General features: G+C 52.3%; 1 protein-coding gene across 2 annotated transcripts in view; it reads right to left on the bottom strand.

Annotated features, from left to right (window-relative positions):
* Window positions 1–16,211, bottom strand: part of SH2D3C (SH2 domain containing 3C) — a 47,125-nt gene that overhangs the window by 12,756 nt on the left and 18,158 nt on the right. For both annotated transcript variants that reach the window (XM_075015482.1, XM_075015480.1), the window contains one exon: window positions 630–758. In XM_075015482.1, the coding sequence (XP_074871583.1) occupies window positions 630–758 (129 nt within the window). The remainder of the gene's footprint in view (window positions 1–629; window positions 759–16,211) is intronic.

The raw sequence follows: 16,211 nt of genomic DNA, 5'->3' as shown, positions 1-16,211 counted from the left end.
TTAGCTCAACGCTGAGTGTTCTGGGGCACCTGTGTGGTTGTTCTAACTGGAGTTCCTCCTCCAAGCATCCATCTGCTCCGCCCACCGCCAGGCTAGAGCTCAAGGCTACAGGGGGAGGAAGAGCGGGTAGTTCTGTGGCTGCTCAGGCGGGTGCAGGGAGAGAAGCTGTGGGACCCTTAATGGTGTGTGTGTGAAGGTATCATCAGCTTCAAAGGAACTGCTCGTGCCCCCAGGTGCTGCTCCCAATGGACCCCTGACCGCATGGCCAGGCAGGTGATTCTGGCAGCGCAGATTCGTGGAGGCAACACAGACTGAGCAGTATTGCCCATGCAGGCGGCTCCTGGGAGACGGGCTTGCTCCCTCTCTCCACCTCTTCCTGTCACTCAGGAGGCCTTGGTCTCTCTTCTAAGCCCCAGCCATCTCCCCAGCCATCCTGCTGCAGGGGTGAGAGTGTTCAGTGCTACACTCTCCTCATCCGGCTGCCAGAGAGGCAGCTTGGGCCCAGCAATGAGTTTCAAAGCCCCCCTGCAGAGCTGGGCCTTGGGGCACGTGTGCTCGAGGCCAGCCTGGATTCCCAGGGCAGGCAGCCAAGGCTGAGGGCTCCCGGCAGCATCCCAGCTTCCCCTCACCTCACGGGGGATGCGCCCGTGGTACCACACATGGCTGCGCAGATCCGTGCTGCTCAGTTTCAGCTCCTCCTCCAGTTCCTTATGAAGCTTCTCCGGTGAAGAGTCAAGGATGTACTTCTCCTTGGAGAACTGGAGAGAGAGCACACACGCGCATCAGCCACCGCCCAGATCCTCTGGACGCGCAGGGAGCCAGCTGAGAACTGAAGCGGCCCCCCAGGGGAGGCCCTCGGTCCCAAGCCAGGGCCTCTCCTCGGCACATGGGACGCTCCAAGGAGACATGCCCCACCCACTAGAAAAGAATTCCCTCAAACACAGAGCTGCCACCGCACATCAGAGACCCCCCACAGCACTGAGTGACGGTTGGCAGCCGTGCAATGGCCTGTCCCTGACCGAGGATCAGGGCTTGTGGTGAGGGAAGGGCGGTGACGCATGAAGAGAGCGGTCAGCTAACATGCACTGCAAGATGGTCCCAGGGAGCTGCGTGGCTGTGCTGTCAGTGGTACTGCAGGTGACAGGTTGGTTTCACAAGGCGGCTCTGGGGCTCTGTGCATCACCAGGGGGCCAGCTGTGCTGCTTATCTGCTTGGATGGGTGGTGTGTGCCTGTTGACATGTGCACCTGTGGGAGGAGAGATGCAGTGATGGGCCTCCCCCCAGCCCCCGCGTTCAGGCAGCGTATGTGGCTCTGAATCAAAGCACCTGCAACTCCCCTGCAGTGGACAAGAGGTCCCCCTGGACACCGCCTCCTCTCTGCCCTCCCTACTGTGTATGACATCACTGGGCTATTTCTGTCTAGCCGAGTCCCAGCAGGCCAGGAGTCAATGATGCCAGCGCAATGGAAAGCAGAGCTGCTGGAGGAAGAAAGGTCAGAGCCTGTGATCCCATCTGCAGGTGACTACAGCATGGTCCTCAATGCCTGTCCAGTCAAGCTGTGTGTACCACAGGCTCGCTGCGTTTCCACTGCTCCATCTCAGCTGACAGTGCAGGACTGCTTTGGAATGCCATTCTAAACCCTATGCCTGAACCAGGCTGCTGCTCACTACTACACTATTTGCCAGTGCAGTCATGACTGATAGGTAAATGCATCTTTATTTCTATGTGGGGCTGGGAATTGGATCCCCCAGAAGGTTTTGGACTAGATCAAACCCTTACTCTTATGGCTGCTTCTGCACGAGTTTTTCTAGGCTGTGCACATGGGAGACGTGTACATTTACTGTCCATGTGGCCCTTCCCTCACGTTTTTGTCGTGAGCAGTATGGCGGAAGCTACATACAACACCTGTCGAGATACGAGAGGGAGGGCTTTGATTTCTTTTCCTCCTACCAGTGGGCTGATAACCAACATGGCAACCCTGTGTTTTGTGGCATCTCTTCTCAGCAGATCTGTTGGTCTCACAGTTAATGTGGCCACACAGGGCTATAGTGCCCTGCAATAGCAATGCAACAGAATTCACTTCCCATTCTTCATAGTGATCTATCTGCACTGCAATTGCAGAAATATTCAGTGTTATCTCTGTGTCCCTCCTCACCACAGTATCTGTGCTCTTCACACATGGATGGATTTTGTCCTTGTAAAATAAAGAGGCTGTGCTAAGCTGTCCCTGGCCCTTGAAGGAGGAAGCCAGCTTGTCTGTATCATTGAGTCCTAGAACACTAGAACTGGAAGGAACCCTGAGAGGCCATTGAGTCCAGTCCCCTGTGCTCATGGTGAGACACAGCACCATCTAGACCATCCCCGACAGATGTCTGTCTAGCCTGCTCTTAAATATCTCCAGTGACGGAGATTCCACAACCTCTGCAGGCAACTTATTCCACTGTTTAACTGCCCTGACAGGAAGTTTTTCCTAATGTCCAGCCTCAACCTCCCTTGATTCAATTTCAGCCCATTGCTCCTTGTCCTATCCTCAGGAGTTAAGGAGAATATTTTTTTCCCCTCCTCCTTAGAACAACCTTCTAGATACTTGAAAGCTGTTATCTTGTCCCCTCTGTGTTCTTTTTTCCAAACTGAACAAACCCAGTCCTTTCAAACTTCCTCATAGGTCATGTTTTCTAACCTTTAATCATTTTTGTTGCTCCTCTCTGTACCTTCTCCAATAGGTACCCATCTTTCGTGAAATGTGATGTCTAGAACTGGACACAATACTCCATTTGAGGCCTAGTCAGCACAGAGTAGAGCAAAAAATATTTACCTCACGTCTTGCTTGCGACATTCCTGTTAATGCATCCCAGAATGATGTTTGCACTTTTTTTTTTCCCCCAAAGGGTGTCACACTGACTCATGTTTAGCTTGTGGTCCCCTATGGCCCCTTAATCCCTTTCTGCAGTACTCCTTGCTAAACAGTTGCTTCCTATTCTGCATGTATGAAGCTGATTGTTTCTTCCTAAGCAGAGTACTTTGCATTTATCCTTATTAAACTTCACCCTATTTACCTCAGACCGTTTCTCCAGGTTGTGCATATCATTTTGAATTCTGACCCTATCCTCCAAAGCAGTTGCAACCCCTCCCAGCTTGGTATCATGTGCAAACTTAATAGGCATAGTCTCGGTGCCAATATCTAAATCGTTGATGAAGGTAATGAATAGAACCGGTCCCAAAACAGACTCGTCCAGAACCCCACTTGTTATGCACTTCCGGCATGACTGCAAACCATTAATAACTACTCTCAGAATGGTTATCCATCCAGTTATGCACCCACCTTATAATAGCCTCATTTAACTTGTATTTGCCCAGTTTGTTGATGAGAAGATCATACGAGACCATAGCAAATGCCTACTAAAATACAGGTATACCACATCCACCGCTTCTCCCCGATCCAGAAAATGTTATTCTGTCAAAGAAAGCTATCAGATTGGCTTGGACGTCTGCTAAGCCAACTCTCAGCTGGGCTTAGGAGGATTCATGGCTGGCCTCTAGAGCAGAGGGAAGAGACGTGGAACTTCCCAGTTATCTGTGAGCACAGAGTTAGGAAAGAGGCAGGTGAGAGCCACCTGAATTAGTCAGAAAAGGGGCTAATCTGCCACCCTAAGATGGAGAGCCAGTGAGGGGAGGCTGAAGGGGCTGAATTGCTGACTGGTGGTTGTGTAGAAGAGTCCTGAGACTGAGGATTTTCATGTGGATGGTCTAGAGAGCGGAGCTCTGGAACAAGGGCAGAAAGGGATTGGGGAACAGGTGCTGGTGGACCCCAGGGTGGGTGACAAGGAAGTGAGATTCCTAGAGCAAGAATGGAAAAAATCTCACTCCCTTGTATGTCTTTCTCTGGCAAGCAGGAGAACAGTTTTACCACAGTGGTTTTATGGCCTGTTGTACATCTATGTACGTTATGCCCAGAGCTGAGACTTCACATTCGACAGTGGGAGACAACGTTCCTTTTAGTAGTTGGGCCATGGGGAAACTGAGGCAGAGGCACCTGTCGTGCCATAGCCTGACTTTAGAGGGTCCTAGGGCAATGGTTGCCTTATCACAGAAGTAGTATCCCTGTGTACAGCTGGGGAACCCAGGCACAGAGCAGCTGGGTAAGGCCTTTGGCTTTTTGTTTTTATTTTGAGAGAGATTTCCTGGGACTTCTTCAGTGTTTATCTCAAAACTTAAGAAATGGGGGTAAATTAGTAAACAGGGGAATACCCAGTACTCATGGGGGGAAGGTCAGGGGGTACTCCTGGGTGCTCATTAGCAGGGGAGTTCTCTGTGCTGGCCTGGGCTACTGGGACCTGGCTCCTTGGCCATCTAGCTCCCATGCTGCACAGCAGCTCTGGGGACTCTGCAAGGGGGGAGCTGGGTTCTGGCCCACCCCCATGTAAAACCCACATTGCTGATTCCCACCCCCCCATCTCCCTGCCAAAACCTGGGCGTTGTCAGAGGAAACTGGGTAAATGCAGGGCCTCCCCCATGCGTCGCCTGGCCCACGCCACTTCTCATGTCGGGGTCAGAAGCAGGACTTCAAGGCAGGACTTTAGTGGGCCACTCTTCTTCATGGCTGGAGCAGCCTACCCTGCGACTGATGTTGGAAAGTCGTTTGACTGCCACCAACCTGCGAGGAGGCAACCAGCTGTGCATTATAAAAGCACAGCCTGTTCCCAGGTTGGGTCCTTGCTGTCCCCCCGCCTTTCACCCTCACTGCTCACACTGTGCATAGGCTGATGTCGTTTCTGCTGGCTCTTCAGGGCTGTGTAGGATAGCACCAGAGCCTTTCCCTTGCACAATTCAGCACTTGAGCTGACTCCCGACTCCAGACCATCACCCCCCCGCCTGCAGACTGGTCAGCATACTTAAAGCAGGATGACACTTCCTAACGGGGGGGAGGGAAGCGAGTAGCATCTGGGTCTGGGTTTGAAGGGGGGTTGTGGATTGAGCCAGGGCAACTAAAATGAGGGGTGGGGGTGGAAAGCCACACTGTCTGATTTGCAGTCAGAGCACGGCTGGGGAAAGCTCGCCCTGAGGTTAAGGATAGATCATATCATGGCAGTAACAGGAGACCCGTCCGCTAAAGGGTTAATGCCACTCTGTTAGCCTGCCAGTACCATGAATAATAATGACAGAATTAAAGGGAATCTTTTGCATAGAAATGAGCTTTTACTAACACTCCTGCACCTGAGCCTAAAACATACCAGCCTCCCTTCCCCCGCCCCTAGAGAGACACAAGGGGATGACGTAATGTCTCGGATCAGCTGAAGCTGGGATGTAGGCACAGGACCACCAAGCTCAGAGCAGCACCCCAGAGAAATGACAGGATTCCCAGAGGGCTGTTGAGGGTATCCAGTCACAACTATAATCACAGCTGGACTTGCACTCACACACACAAGCCCGGAGCCTGGGAGGGACAGGCTGTGCTCCTCAATATCCCAGAGCAGCATCCCCAAGGACTTGCTCTGGATTTACACCTGTGCAGCTGGGAGTTCCGTTGGCCCCTCCCATTGTGTTATTTCAGCCAATACTCATGCAGGCATCTCCTGTCTAGAAAGAGCCCTGGCGCACCACTTCACACAGGCATGACTCACAGCCCTACAGCTAATGTTAGCCCTGCATTCTGGGCCAGCATGGAAATATTGGTTCCAAAGGTTATGGACAGCAACATGTTCTCAGTGCCTTCAGGCAGTGCTGTCTAGTGCAGCTGGGCCTGGGAGCAAGAGCGCCTAGATTTCGGTCTCATTTATCACATCATGCCACCACCACCACCCTCAGGCTCCCCCTTTGTCATGCAGATACAATATCCGTTTTGTCCAGTTAGGAATTGCTCAGGGGGGAGCGCCTTCCAACCCATGTACAAGTCTGATGAATCTCATTACTGCAAAGTTTCCTTTGCTTAACTTCCACATTTTCCTCCTTTTCATTACACCGACTGGCCAGTGTTCCCGCTAATTTTTTCCAGCCATGAGTGGAATAAATTTTATGTGCACCAAGGCATGTGCACCACCATAAAAACATGCTGACTGCTGTGGGCAGTCCACTAATCAGTTGGGTGGCACCTGAATCTCTCCTGGGTGGCTGCCCATATGCTCGACTGAGAGGGAACACTGTTACTGGCCCACATTCCCAGGTATAACGGTGACCATATGCTGGAATCCAGGGTGTAACTGACAGCAGAGTTTGGCCCACTCCATCAGTTGCAGATTTGGAGCTCCTTGTTGCCCCTTTCGATTATGTGATGCTAAAGGCTAATATACCGGTCACTCATTCATTTATGGCTAGGCACTGGCATTCCTACTCCACAAAAATGCCTACTGAAACCAATGGGGATTTGGAAGAATTCTTGTTCTGTTTCACGTCTCTGATCTGGATTACATTGTACAAGAGCTGCCCAGCCCCAGCACTGGCAGAGTTCACTGAGGCTGTTGGTGGCTGTAGTTGGAAGTGAAAAACTAGCCATGGTCCAACTGGCAGGAAATGAAAGGGTCCAAGATGCACATCCACAGGCAAATGCTTCGGACCTGCACTTGTTTGAGAGCTGGCTTGGTTCCTTGGAATGTGGTCCCCATGCCCAAAACCTCTTTCTCTGCTCTCTTCCCCTTTTGTGACCACAGATCCACCTGCTCTCCAGCCGTTCTCTGTAGGTTAGCTCTCATTTCCCACCCAGTTCTTTCACATCTGCAACCACCCACCCTCTCCTTTCTTAGCAGAGCACTAGAACATCACTGCCTGAGTTCTTCAAGCACCTCCTGAACAGGTTCTTCTCACTCTAGCCAGAGCCGGCAAGCCACTCTCATTCACTGTCATGAAGTGACCTCTCTTCTGCTCATGGGCTCTCCTCCTCCTGAGCCTGGACCTTAGGGAAGTCTGAGACTGGAGGACTCCTTCCTCCTGGGTCCCTTCCATAGTTGTGTACCACGTGGAGCGCGCTCTGATCAATCTGCTCCTATCAAACGCTTTCGCTGCTGGAGATCCTTCTGTGTGGAGTCTCAGCCGGCTCGTTTTCTCCTGCTCTCTACCCCCTCAGTCCCTTTGGTTGTAACCTGCACCAGCTTCACCCTGACGACACTCTGCACTTCATCTCCCGACACCTTCAATGATCACTCTCGTCCATCTTGACCAAATAAATTTGTGGTTTCCGCTCAGCTTCCTTCAGCTAATTGTCTCAGGCACAGTGTTCTCTCTTGGGCAATCAGACCTCCCCTGTGCCTTTCACGTAGAAATCATCCTAAACCACAAGTTTCCATCTGCCTGTCATCACCTCCCAGGCATTCTCTGTGTTTAGTAGGCTGTCTGCTGAAGTCCCTGCCAAGCCTTCATCTCCTCTTACAGCCCCATTCTCTTTGGCATTCCAAGGCCCCAGCTCTCTGTACATAGATGCAGGATTACATGCTCCTATCCTCTGCTCTGCTGCCAGTTTGTTTGCCTTGAAACCTGGAAAACAACCTTCTTGCTTTTAACGCGGCCGTGGGCTTGCCCTAGATAACCTCAAACCTTCCCGCTCCCTGTGTTCAGCAAGCCCTTGTCTTCTTGCCGTCTGCTTCCCCACCTCTGCATGCACTAAGGTCTGTCTAGACTATGTGGAAGATCGAGCTGGTCAGGGTTGGTCTTACGGAGTCTGATATTGTGCACCCGGTGGAGACACAGGAAATCGATTTCTTTGGGTTCAGCAGTCAAACCCGTACGCTTCATCGCCGGTAAGGAAGGGCGACGGGAGAGTTTCTCACGTCAACCTCCCTCTGTGAAGACGGCCAGGTAAGTTGATTGCAGATAAGTCAATTCTAGCTAAGCACTTTGTGTAGCTAGAATTATGTATCTGCAATGGACTTCCCTGCCTCGTGTAGACCAGCTAGTTACCTTCTGCAGTGCAGCCACTGCCTTCTCTTCCGCTGTATCCAGCCTCTCTTCTGCCCTGCCCCTGGCTGCGCTCCCCACTCAACAGTTCCGATGTATTTTGGGGACCCTAAACACAGCCGAAGCCAACAAGGGGCTAAATCCAGACCTGCTGCCAGCAGGTGAAACTCCACAGATTTCAGCAGATCTGAACTGCTTACAGCAGCTCCAGATTCAGCCCCGTGCAGTGTGCTCTGTGAAGCTGTACTGTCCTGGCCAGGGCACGCTGGGCAGAGATGGGGCTGGCTACCTTGCTCCTCACATTCCCCAGCGTATCTCTGGATCCTCTGCACTGACTGCATTGCTCCAGGTTCCCACCAGGCCCCCTTCTTTTCTCACCAGGGGATGGCTCAGGCGAGCCCTCAACAGAGTACAGGGCACAGGAAACACGGCACCCTCTGGGGCTGCCTGTGTGCAGACGTGTCTCTACCCGTACTGGAGCATGAGCTGCTAATTCCCCTTGCAGCCCTGGGGCCCAATCCTGTCAGGTTGAGTGCTCAGAACTCTCACAAGTCAGTGGGAGGGGGAGGTATCGGGGGTAGCCGTGTTAGTCGGTATCCACAAAAACAACGAGAACTCCTGTGGCACCTGACGGACTAATAGATTTATTGGAGCATCAGCTTTCGTGGGCAAGGACCCGCTTCGTCAGGTATCTGGCTGGCTCTGGCCCCTGGGTGCTCCCCTTAGCAGGTGTTCTCCTGCCCCTTCATGCGTTTAAACACACGGACAAACCTATTCAAACACAGCTGAACTTTATTAACAAGAAATGGTAGCCAGGGGATACAGCCAAAGTCCAGCTCCCTCCCAGGGGGCCTAGGCCTTAGCAGATACTGTTGCCATGACAACCCCATCCTCTGACATGGAGCCGCCCGCATCTCTGGGTATGAGTGGCAGCAGCAGCTTGTTCACTGTGGCTCCCTCCCCGGCAGCAAAGGCTCCCCATAAGATGCCTCCAGAACTAAACTCTAGGGCTGGAGGGGATGTGGGGACATTCCCGTGCAGCCTGCAGTGCCCACCGGGCAGCACATGAGCCACGCAGAGGGGGTGCAGTTGTGGGGTCAGACTCCACCCAACCCTGGACAGGGCTGCAAGCTGGGGGGGGAAGGGGAGGAATCCTACTGAGGTCACTAATGCATGTGACTAGGAGGGCTTGGGGGGCTTGCCCAAGCAGGGGAGCATGGAATTGGTGACTGCGTCCCTATCCACGCCCCCAAGCAGCCACTTCTCAGAGGTGCCCAGACTGGGGGTAGCAGCTCTCCTGGTTCTTTTAGTCCTGCTTTAGTTTCCCTCCCTTTTCCAGGGGCACCATGGGAGATGACAGGGAGATGTGTTGAGAACTGGGGGAGACCCAGAGCGACTGAGGGCGTGCATGGGAGGACCCCCAGTTCAGCATGCGGGGAGGAACAAGAAGACAAACGACAGAGTGCCGAGGGGTCAACGAGCCAGCAAAAGCTTAGAATTGGTCATTGCAGCATTTAGATGAGGGAGCAGCCCTTCCCTCTCTCCCCAGTAGCTTGCTCTGTCTCTACCCCCCTCAGGCACTCACCCCTCATTCTCTTTGTGAGAGCCCCTGGGTGGCTCTCCCCTCCTCCGCCAACCTTGCATCTTTAACCTTTGCCACTAACCTCAACAGACACTGAAGACCTGTGTAGGCAGGTACAGCAGAGCCTCCAAGATCCCATCAATCCTGCACTGAAAGCTTCCCCCTGCCTTCCCTCCTGGAAATCCAGCTGCACCCACACCTCTGTAGCTTGGGCTTGTAGAGCCATTTCTCCTCCTCATGTGGGAGCACGCTGTCTTACCTCATGGTGCGTCTGCTCCCCTGCGGCCTCTAGCCATCTCCCCCTCACCCCTTCATGCGCCCCATTTGTCTGATCTGGATGAGTCTCCCCGATGTACCTGTACACATGGCAGAAGATAAACCACAGGGACACAGTGCCTGGTGCGAAGGGGCACCAAGCAGGGTGCTAGCAAGGTGCTACCCCAGCAGTATCAGTGTTCCACAGTAATCAGTGGAAAAAAGGCTTTTTTTAAAAAGTGAAGAATGAGTGAGAGGCATAAGTTTGGTCTATTGCAACCTCCAAAGTTATGTCTGCAATAAATACATTAATCTGGGGCTTGTTCTCTCCCTTTTCCCCCTCAGGGACTGGTCCAGCCAATATAGTGCATCTGAGCTTTGCCCAAATCCTCGCCATTCACATAAGCAAAGGATAACAAAACACAGGCCCAGCCAAGCAACACCCACTGTTCCTGAGCCTGGATCTGGCCAGGGGCCAGGACAGCATTTGTGCTGATGGCCAGGTGCTAAACTAGGAGAAGAAGAGGAAAGCATTGAATGAGCAGGAGCCTCTCGCAGTGGGGACCCGGGGGGAGTGAAGGAGGGGAGGGTTGCTTGTGAGTAGTGAGCACCCTCAGCTGCCAAGCTGACTGGATGGGAAAGTCCTGCCGCTGCATGCGGCTCTGACATGCTGCAGGATTCCCTTTTTTTTTTTTTCCACCCATCCACAGGTGGAATTAATTTTGTTGTGTGCACCACCTGTAAAAACACAGGCTACCCCCCTGTGGGTGGCTGTGGAAGCTTTGCTCATCAGCTGGGCAGCACCTGACTCTCTCTGGGGCGGCTGCCTGAGCATGCAGCTTGCAGGGAACACTGCCCCCTGCTTCGCCCTGTTTATTCCCCAGCTGTCCCTGGATTGCCTTGTCTACACTAGAGCGGGCTGCATTAGCCACCACTTGGTCACCTTTGCATGCCTGTGACACATGGCACATCCGTTAGCACTGCACCATTTGCATTAGACATGCTTGAAATACAGCTGCACGGTCCTCCGGTGTGCAGTACCAGCACAGATGGGACTTGCTGGTGGAAGAGCATCACTGGCACACACACCCCTCTTCCAGCCACAGTGCATCTGTCGCTGCTTAACTGGCCTGTCTGGTCAGCATTCAGCATGGGGGTTATGTGTGCTAGAAGCCATGTGCACAACCAGCCCTGTACACACCGTTATCTGAGCAATCAACTTGATTCTGTTTCAGGCACTAGCCCATCTCGGAGGCCTTCCCAGGAGCATGCTGCCAGCTGGCCAGGAGCCAACAGGAAGGCGCTGGCAAGATGAGGAGATCCAGGGCCCGCCAAACGCTGTCATAGGAACACTGGTGCGTACACAGGCATTCTGGCTGACTGGCTGAGAAGGGCATCACCCCCAGCAGTTAGCAATGCCAAGAGGAGAGCAGGAGGCTGACAAGGCCCAGAACAATAACAGTACGTCTGGCGCAGGGCAGAGAACATGCCTGTTCCATGAGCAGCTGAATCAAGTGCTTGGCACTTGGCCTTCCACAGCTCAGTATGCTAATGGAGAGTAAAGGCAACTCATGCCACAGTGGGGAGGATGGAGGAGGTGACACAGTCACCCCTGAAGAACCAGAGTAGACTAGGAGCTGCCACAGACGCTGCCTGGATCTGCTCGGTGGGATGAAATCCTTCTGTTCCAGCTACCGGGAATGCTGCCATCACTGCATGGAAGAAGGCAGGAGATTCCTCCTCTCTGTGTGCCCCTCCCCCTTCGCTATCCCCCCACCTCTGCACTGCAGAGCACCGGCTGCAAGCCCTCGGCCAGACTAGCAGGTTCGTTCCCCAGGGTTGGAATCCCCCATCTTCTGCTGTAGTTGACAGCTTCTGGCTGGTGTGAGAATGTCCAGCCCAGCAAGGGCCAGTCCTGCCAAGGGGATGGATGAGAAAGGACAGGGAGAGGCCGGGGATCAGAGAACTCTATTGAAAGGAATCGGGGGGGGGGGGGGGGGGCGCCTCTAGCCAGGACATTTGCACTCCATTTTCTCATACCGCCCTAGGGTGGGTGTGTTTCTCCTACCCACCTGCAGTCTCATTTCAACCTTGCTACCTACTGCACAAAAGGCAGGCCTGGGGGTATTTTGTTATGTACGACTAGTACCGGCCATGAGCGTTAGCTGATGCCACATTCTCTCCTGCTGTCAGGCACAAGACACGTTTCCATCAGTCTAGCAGAGAGAAGCAGTCCGTATTCCCCTTCTCTTCCCCTTCCCCCCTTTGTCTGAAAATACAAATCAGTTGTGAGAGCAATGCACACTCCCATTAAACTTCACCAAACTTCTTTCACCCTCTCCAGCCCCAGGCCAGTCTCCTTTGACATGACCCATGTGCGTAATCCAGATTTCCTCATGAACTCAAGAACCTCCTGACAGGACCTTGCTGGGGCCCTCTGTCCAGGGATGCTGTCAACTCCTCACTTTTTTGTAGCACCTGCTACAGACAAGGGGCCAGAGAACCAGATCCAGGGTGGAACAGCCAAATGGCCCTGGGACTGGGAAAAGCAAGGAAGACCAATACTTGGACAGGTAGAGGAATGTGAGAAGGGCTTTCAAGTGACTGATGGAAGGAGGTGAAAATGATGCTTACTTTTAAGAGACTGGACAGGCTTGGGCGGATGTGGCATGAAACCTCAAACCAGGCAAGGCTAATTACAGCTTTCCAAGGACTCAGGAATCACAGTGAACCCCAAAACTGACCCTTGCCCGAGAGGTTAACAGTGCTCTTTGGAGCACTTCCTGCTCTTTCACAGCCATCAAGTGCTGGTGGCAAAGAGGACTAGAATCCCCTGTTAGATAGACAAGCTACACCTGTAAAATATCCAGTTACCTTTTGTGTAACTATGTTTCTTGTGTTCGCTGCTGCAGCTGGCCGGCATTTTTGTTTGTGTATAATAAAGGAGATTCTGGGAAACAAGTCTGTGTAACGAGCACTGTCAATCATCCTGGTCTTTAAGACCAAAACAAGAGTCCACTCCTCCGCTCTATCTAGGAATGAAGCCACACACCCTGAAAGAGCAACAACTGGCACAGAGCGTACCAGCCCGCCTGTTTGGCAACATCGGTCACTGAACACATTACTCAAGTGTACTGCTCTCTGCACCAGCTCCCCACTGAGGTTTGACTCTAGTTCAAGGTCTCCCTCCTGAGATTCAAAGCCTCCTTTTGGAATTGGTCACAGCCACACACACACAGTCACCTCCCTCCTCGACCATGACCTTTCGTGGCAGCTGCACTGCACTGGAACAATGATGGGCTGGAGGACAGCTGAAATGTTAGGGGGCTGAGGTACGAAACAGCAGTCTGTGCAACTGCAGATCGACATATGGAGATGGGTCGAAGCTGAAGCCCAGACAGCGGGACTGTGCTGGACACGTTGCAGTGCTGGTACCTAGATGGGAGCTGGGCTGCTGGGTGAGGCCCTAGTGTAGACGCAGCCAGGGCTTGCATATGCACATCCATCTGATATTAGTTATCTCACTCCAAGGCTACTGCTGCATTCCAGTGCTGAGCCGCTATTGGTCAGAAATGATGTCATTGCTTTTAGTGCTGGATGGTGATGCAGTGCTATTGGTGGAGTGGCGGAGATGCTGTTGTCAGCTGGAAAGGCTCCAGTCATTCATGTGGAGTTCAGTGCATGTTCACTCTCTGGGCTTGGACAGATAGATGGAGATGAAGATCTGGTAGGGCCAGGGGAGCACTTGGGGCTCACTTTTAACCCTGCACTGTGGGAAATAATGCCACAGCCCTTGCAGTGTCCCAGCGAGAGACTATAGCCCTTTAACTCTTGCAGTTCTGGCTCAGAATGCCTAATGCACTTTTGTTTAACCCATGCACTGCTGAGCCAGAGCAGCATGTCCTGTGGACATTCCCTCCAGTTTCTTCAGCAAGGCTCTGGACTTGAGCCTCCAGGCTCAGATCCTTCAACAAGGCTCTGGAAGAGAAGCAGTCCCCAGAAAATCCAGACCAGTGCTTGCATTGACTATGCTATCAGGAGTTAGGGTGGTCCCTGCCTGCACCCAGGCAGTGCAGACAGGATCATTAAAGTTCAGGTCCTCCTGATTTAAGGAGCTCCAAGATACCTGGAACAGAAGCAGTGGACCTATGATATGGTGCCTACCCAACAGGACAGCTGATGAAAGGATTAAATAGGTCTGGAGAGACCAATTAACCCACCTGGTTGCAACTGGAGGTTGGAGCAGGCTTAATTAATGATGAAACCCAGCTGGAGAGGGGCTGGGTGATGCTATCAATAAAGGAAGTGTAGCTCAAAGAGGACCCTTCAGTGCTTGCTCTAGGATCCCTGCACTGCAGCCAAGTGCAGATGTTGGCCTTGTGTTCCCCTGCCAGCTCCTGGTAAGGGGGTACAAAGCCCCAGGAAAGAGTACCCAACTTACTGGGCTCAGACTTGAAGCTGACAGACCAGGGAGAGGGATTGTATGTTTGTTTGTTACCCAGAAGTGCTGGGGGAGAGCTACATCCCAAGAAGAGGTGAGCCACCACAGGGTCAAACTAGCTGTTAGCAGGAGGTACTATAGGAAAAGATGCTGCTACACCACGTGCAGCCAGGAGTCGGCATGCCAGTGGTAAGTCATCCCTTCCATAATGCTCTTGTTGCTTTTTTTAACCCATGTTGCCCTAGAAGGCTCTTCTCTGAATTTGCAGTCCAATGTAGTTGGCCTCTTGCAATGCTCTGTTCCGCTCCTATGACTTGATAGGCACCTGGCATATGCTGGGTGTGATGGAAAACATGGTAAAGGGACCTGCTTCTCCCTTCTTGCTACCTGTGTTGGCACCACAAGTCTACGTGGGGACACTCGGTGTAAGAAGATGAGAATCAGGCCCTGGCTCCTTGAGCATCCGTTAAGTGAAGTCAGACACAGCCAATGCAGATAAACAAGACAAGGATCTGAACTTCAAACCATAGAGGCTTTTTGGGTTAAAGGGCTCTTATCAAAGTGCTTTCTGGAAGAAGTGCCTTTTAAGAAGGGATTGAATTGGACCCTTGCACATAATGCCTGGGTAATACCAGATAGAACTGTGACATGTGCCAGATTTGGGTGTCTGTTTTGGATTGTATCTGCTTCCCCCACAGCACATTGCTAACACTACCATAACTACTAATTAGCCTTGCTCTTCCTATAGCACTTACTACCCAGCATGTTCCTGGTCAGACAGGCATAAAGGCAACTCTTTGGGTTTGGCAGGGGGTGCTTCACAATGAAAAGATGGGGCAAAGAGGCTTTTCTTATGAGGCTCAGATGCTGTTGTGTGTTCTTTTTTGGGGGAGGGGACCAGGCAAAAAACATTCACTGTAGAAGCCTAGAAATGGGGTTTTGTGTTTGGTTTTAAATGGTCTGGGTAGAGTCCTGCAAATCCATAGATCTCTGCAGCTGCAGATGTGGGTGCAAATTTTCCATCTAGAGTTCTGCAAGCTTGCAGTTATCTGCTTTATATTTGGGGGCTCATTTTGTGGAATCAGATACAAATTTGTATCCCAGCAAGGCTCTGTGTGTGACTAATCCAGTCTGGTGAAAGCTTGAAGAATTTGGGAGGTGGGGTGAGAGGAGTAGAAGGAAAAGGTTGCATGAAAACGGGACCTATTTCAAGCACACCTCAGTAGCTGTAGTCCAGCAGTAACTTGTTGTGTTAGGTGCTGTACATGCACCTAGTAAGACAGTCCCTGTTCCAAAGAGTTCACAATCCTGGCTAACTAGACAAAACAAGGGGCAATGATCTTAAGTTGCAGGAGGGGAAGTCTAGGTTGGATATTGGGGAAAAACTATCTCACTAGGAGGGTGGTGAAGCTCTGGAATAGGTTGCCTAGGAAGGTGGCAGAATCTCCTTCCCTAGAGGTCTTTAAGTCCAGGCTTGACAAAGCCCTGGTTGGGATTGGCCCTGCCTTCAACAGGGAGTTGGACTTCATGACCTCCTGAGATTTCTTCCAGCCTTAGGATTTTATAAAGCAAGGGGCGGGCGAAAGAGTGTTATGCCCATCTGACAGCTGCTGTAGACCCACAGTGAAAACTGCAACACTGCCAGCAGTATGGGTCCCCAGCAGTGTGGGTCGGCAAAGACGTTTTGGTTTGAGTCACAACCGGAGCATTTATTTTTTAAACAGTTATGAAAAATCACTGTCAGACAAAAGAACACATCTCCCCACCTAGCCTCCTCGGGGCTCTGGAGCCTCTGACAAGCAGCCCCACTGCCAGCACAGGTACCCAGCGAGTGGCACAGGTTAGATTCTGGCTACCTTCCCTGCTGCATCCCTGTAGCAGGAAGCTGCTGCTGAGCCTGCAGAGCAGACTGCATGTGTCAGAAAGCAGGGGGAACCCTTGTCACTCCCCCAGCTGGAGTGTGGGCTGCACACACGAGGCAGTGACTGCAGCAAGAGAGGGGCTATCCCTCATCCCCTGCCTGACTTGGCACCAGGTGAGTCTTGGCAG

The sequence above is a fragment of the Carettochelys insculpta genome, chromosome 21 (genome assembly GCF_033958435.1).
Source record: "Carettochelys insculpta isolate YL-2023 chromosome 21, ASM3395843v1, whole genome shotgun sequence".
Classification (NCBI taxonomy): Eukaryota; Metazoa; Chordata; order Testudines; family Carettochelyidae; genus Carettochelys; species Carettochelys insculpta.
This window is presented reverse-complemented; position numbering and strand designations above follow the sequence as displayed.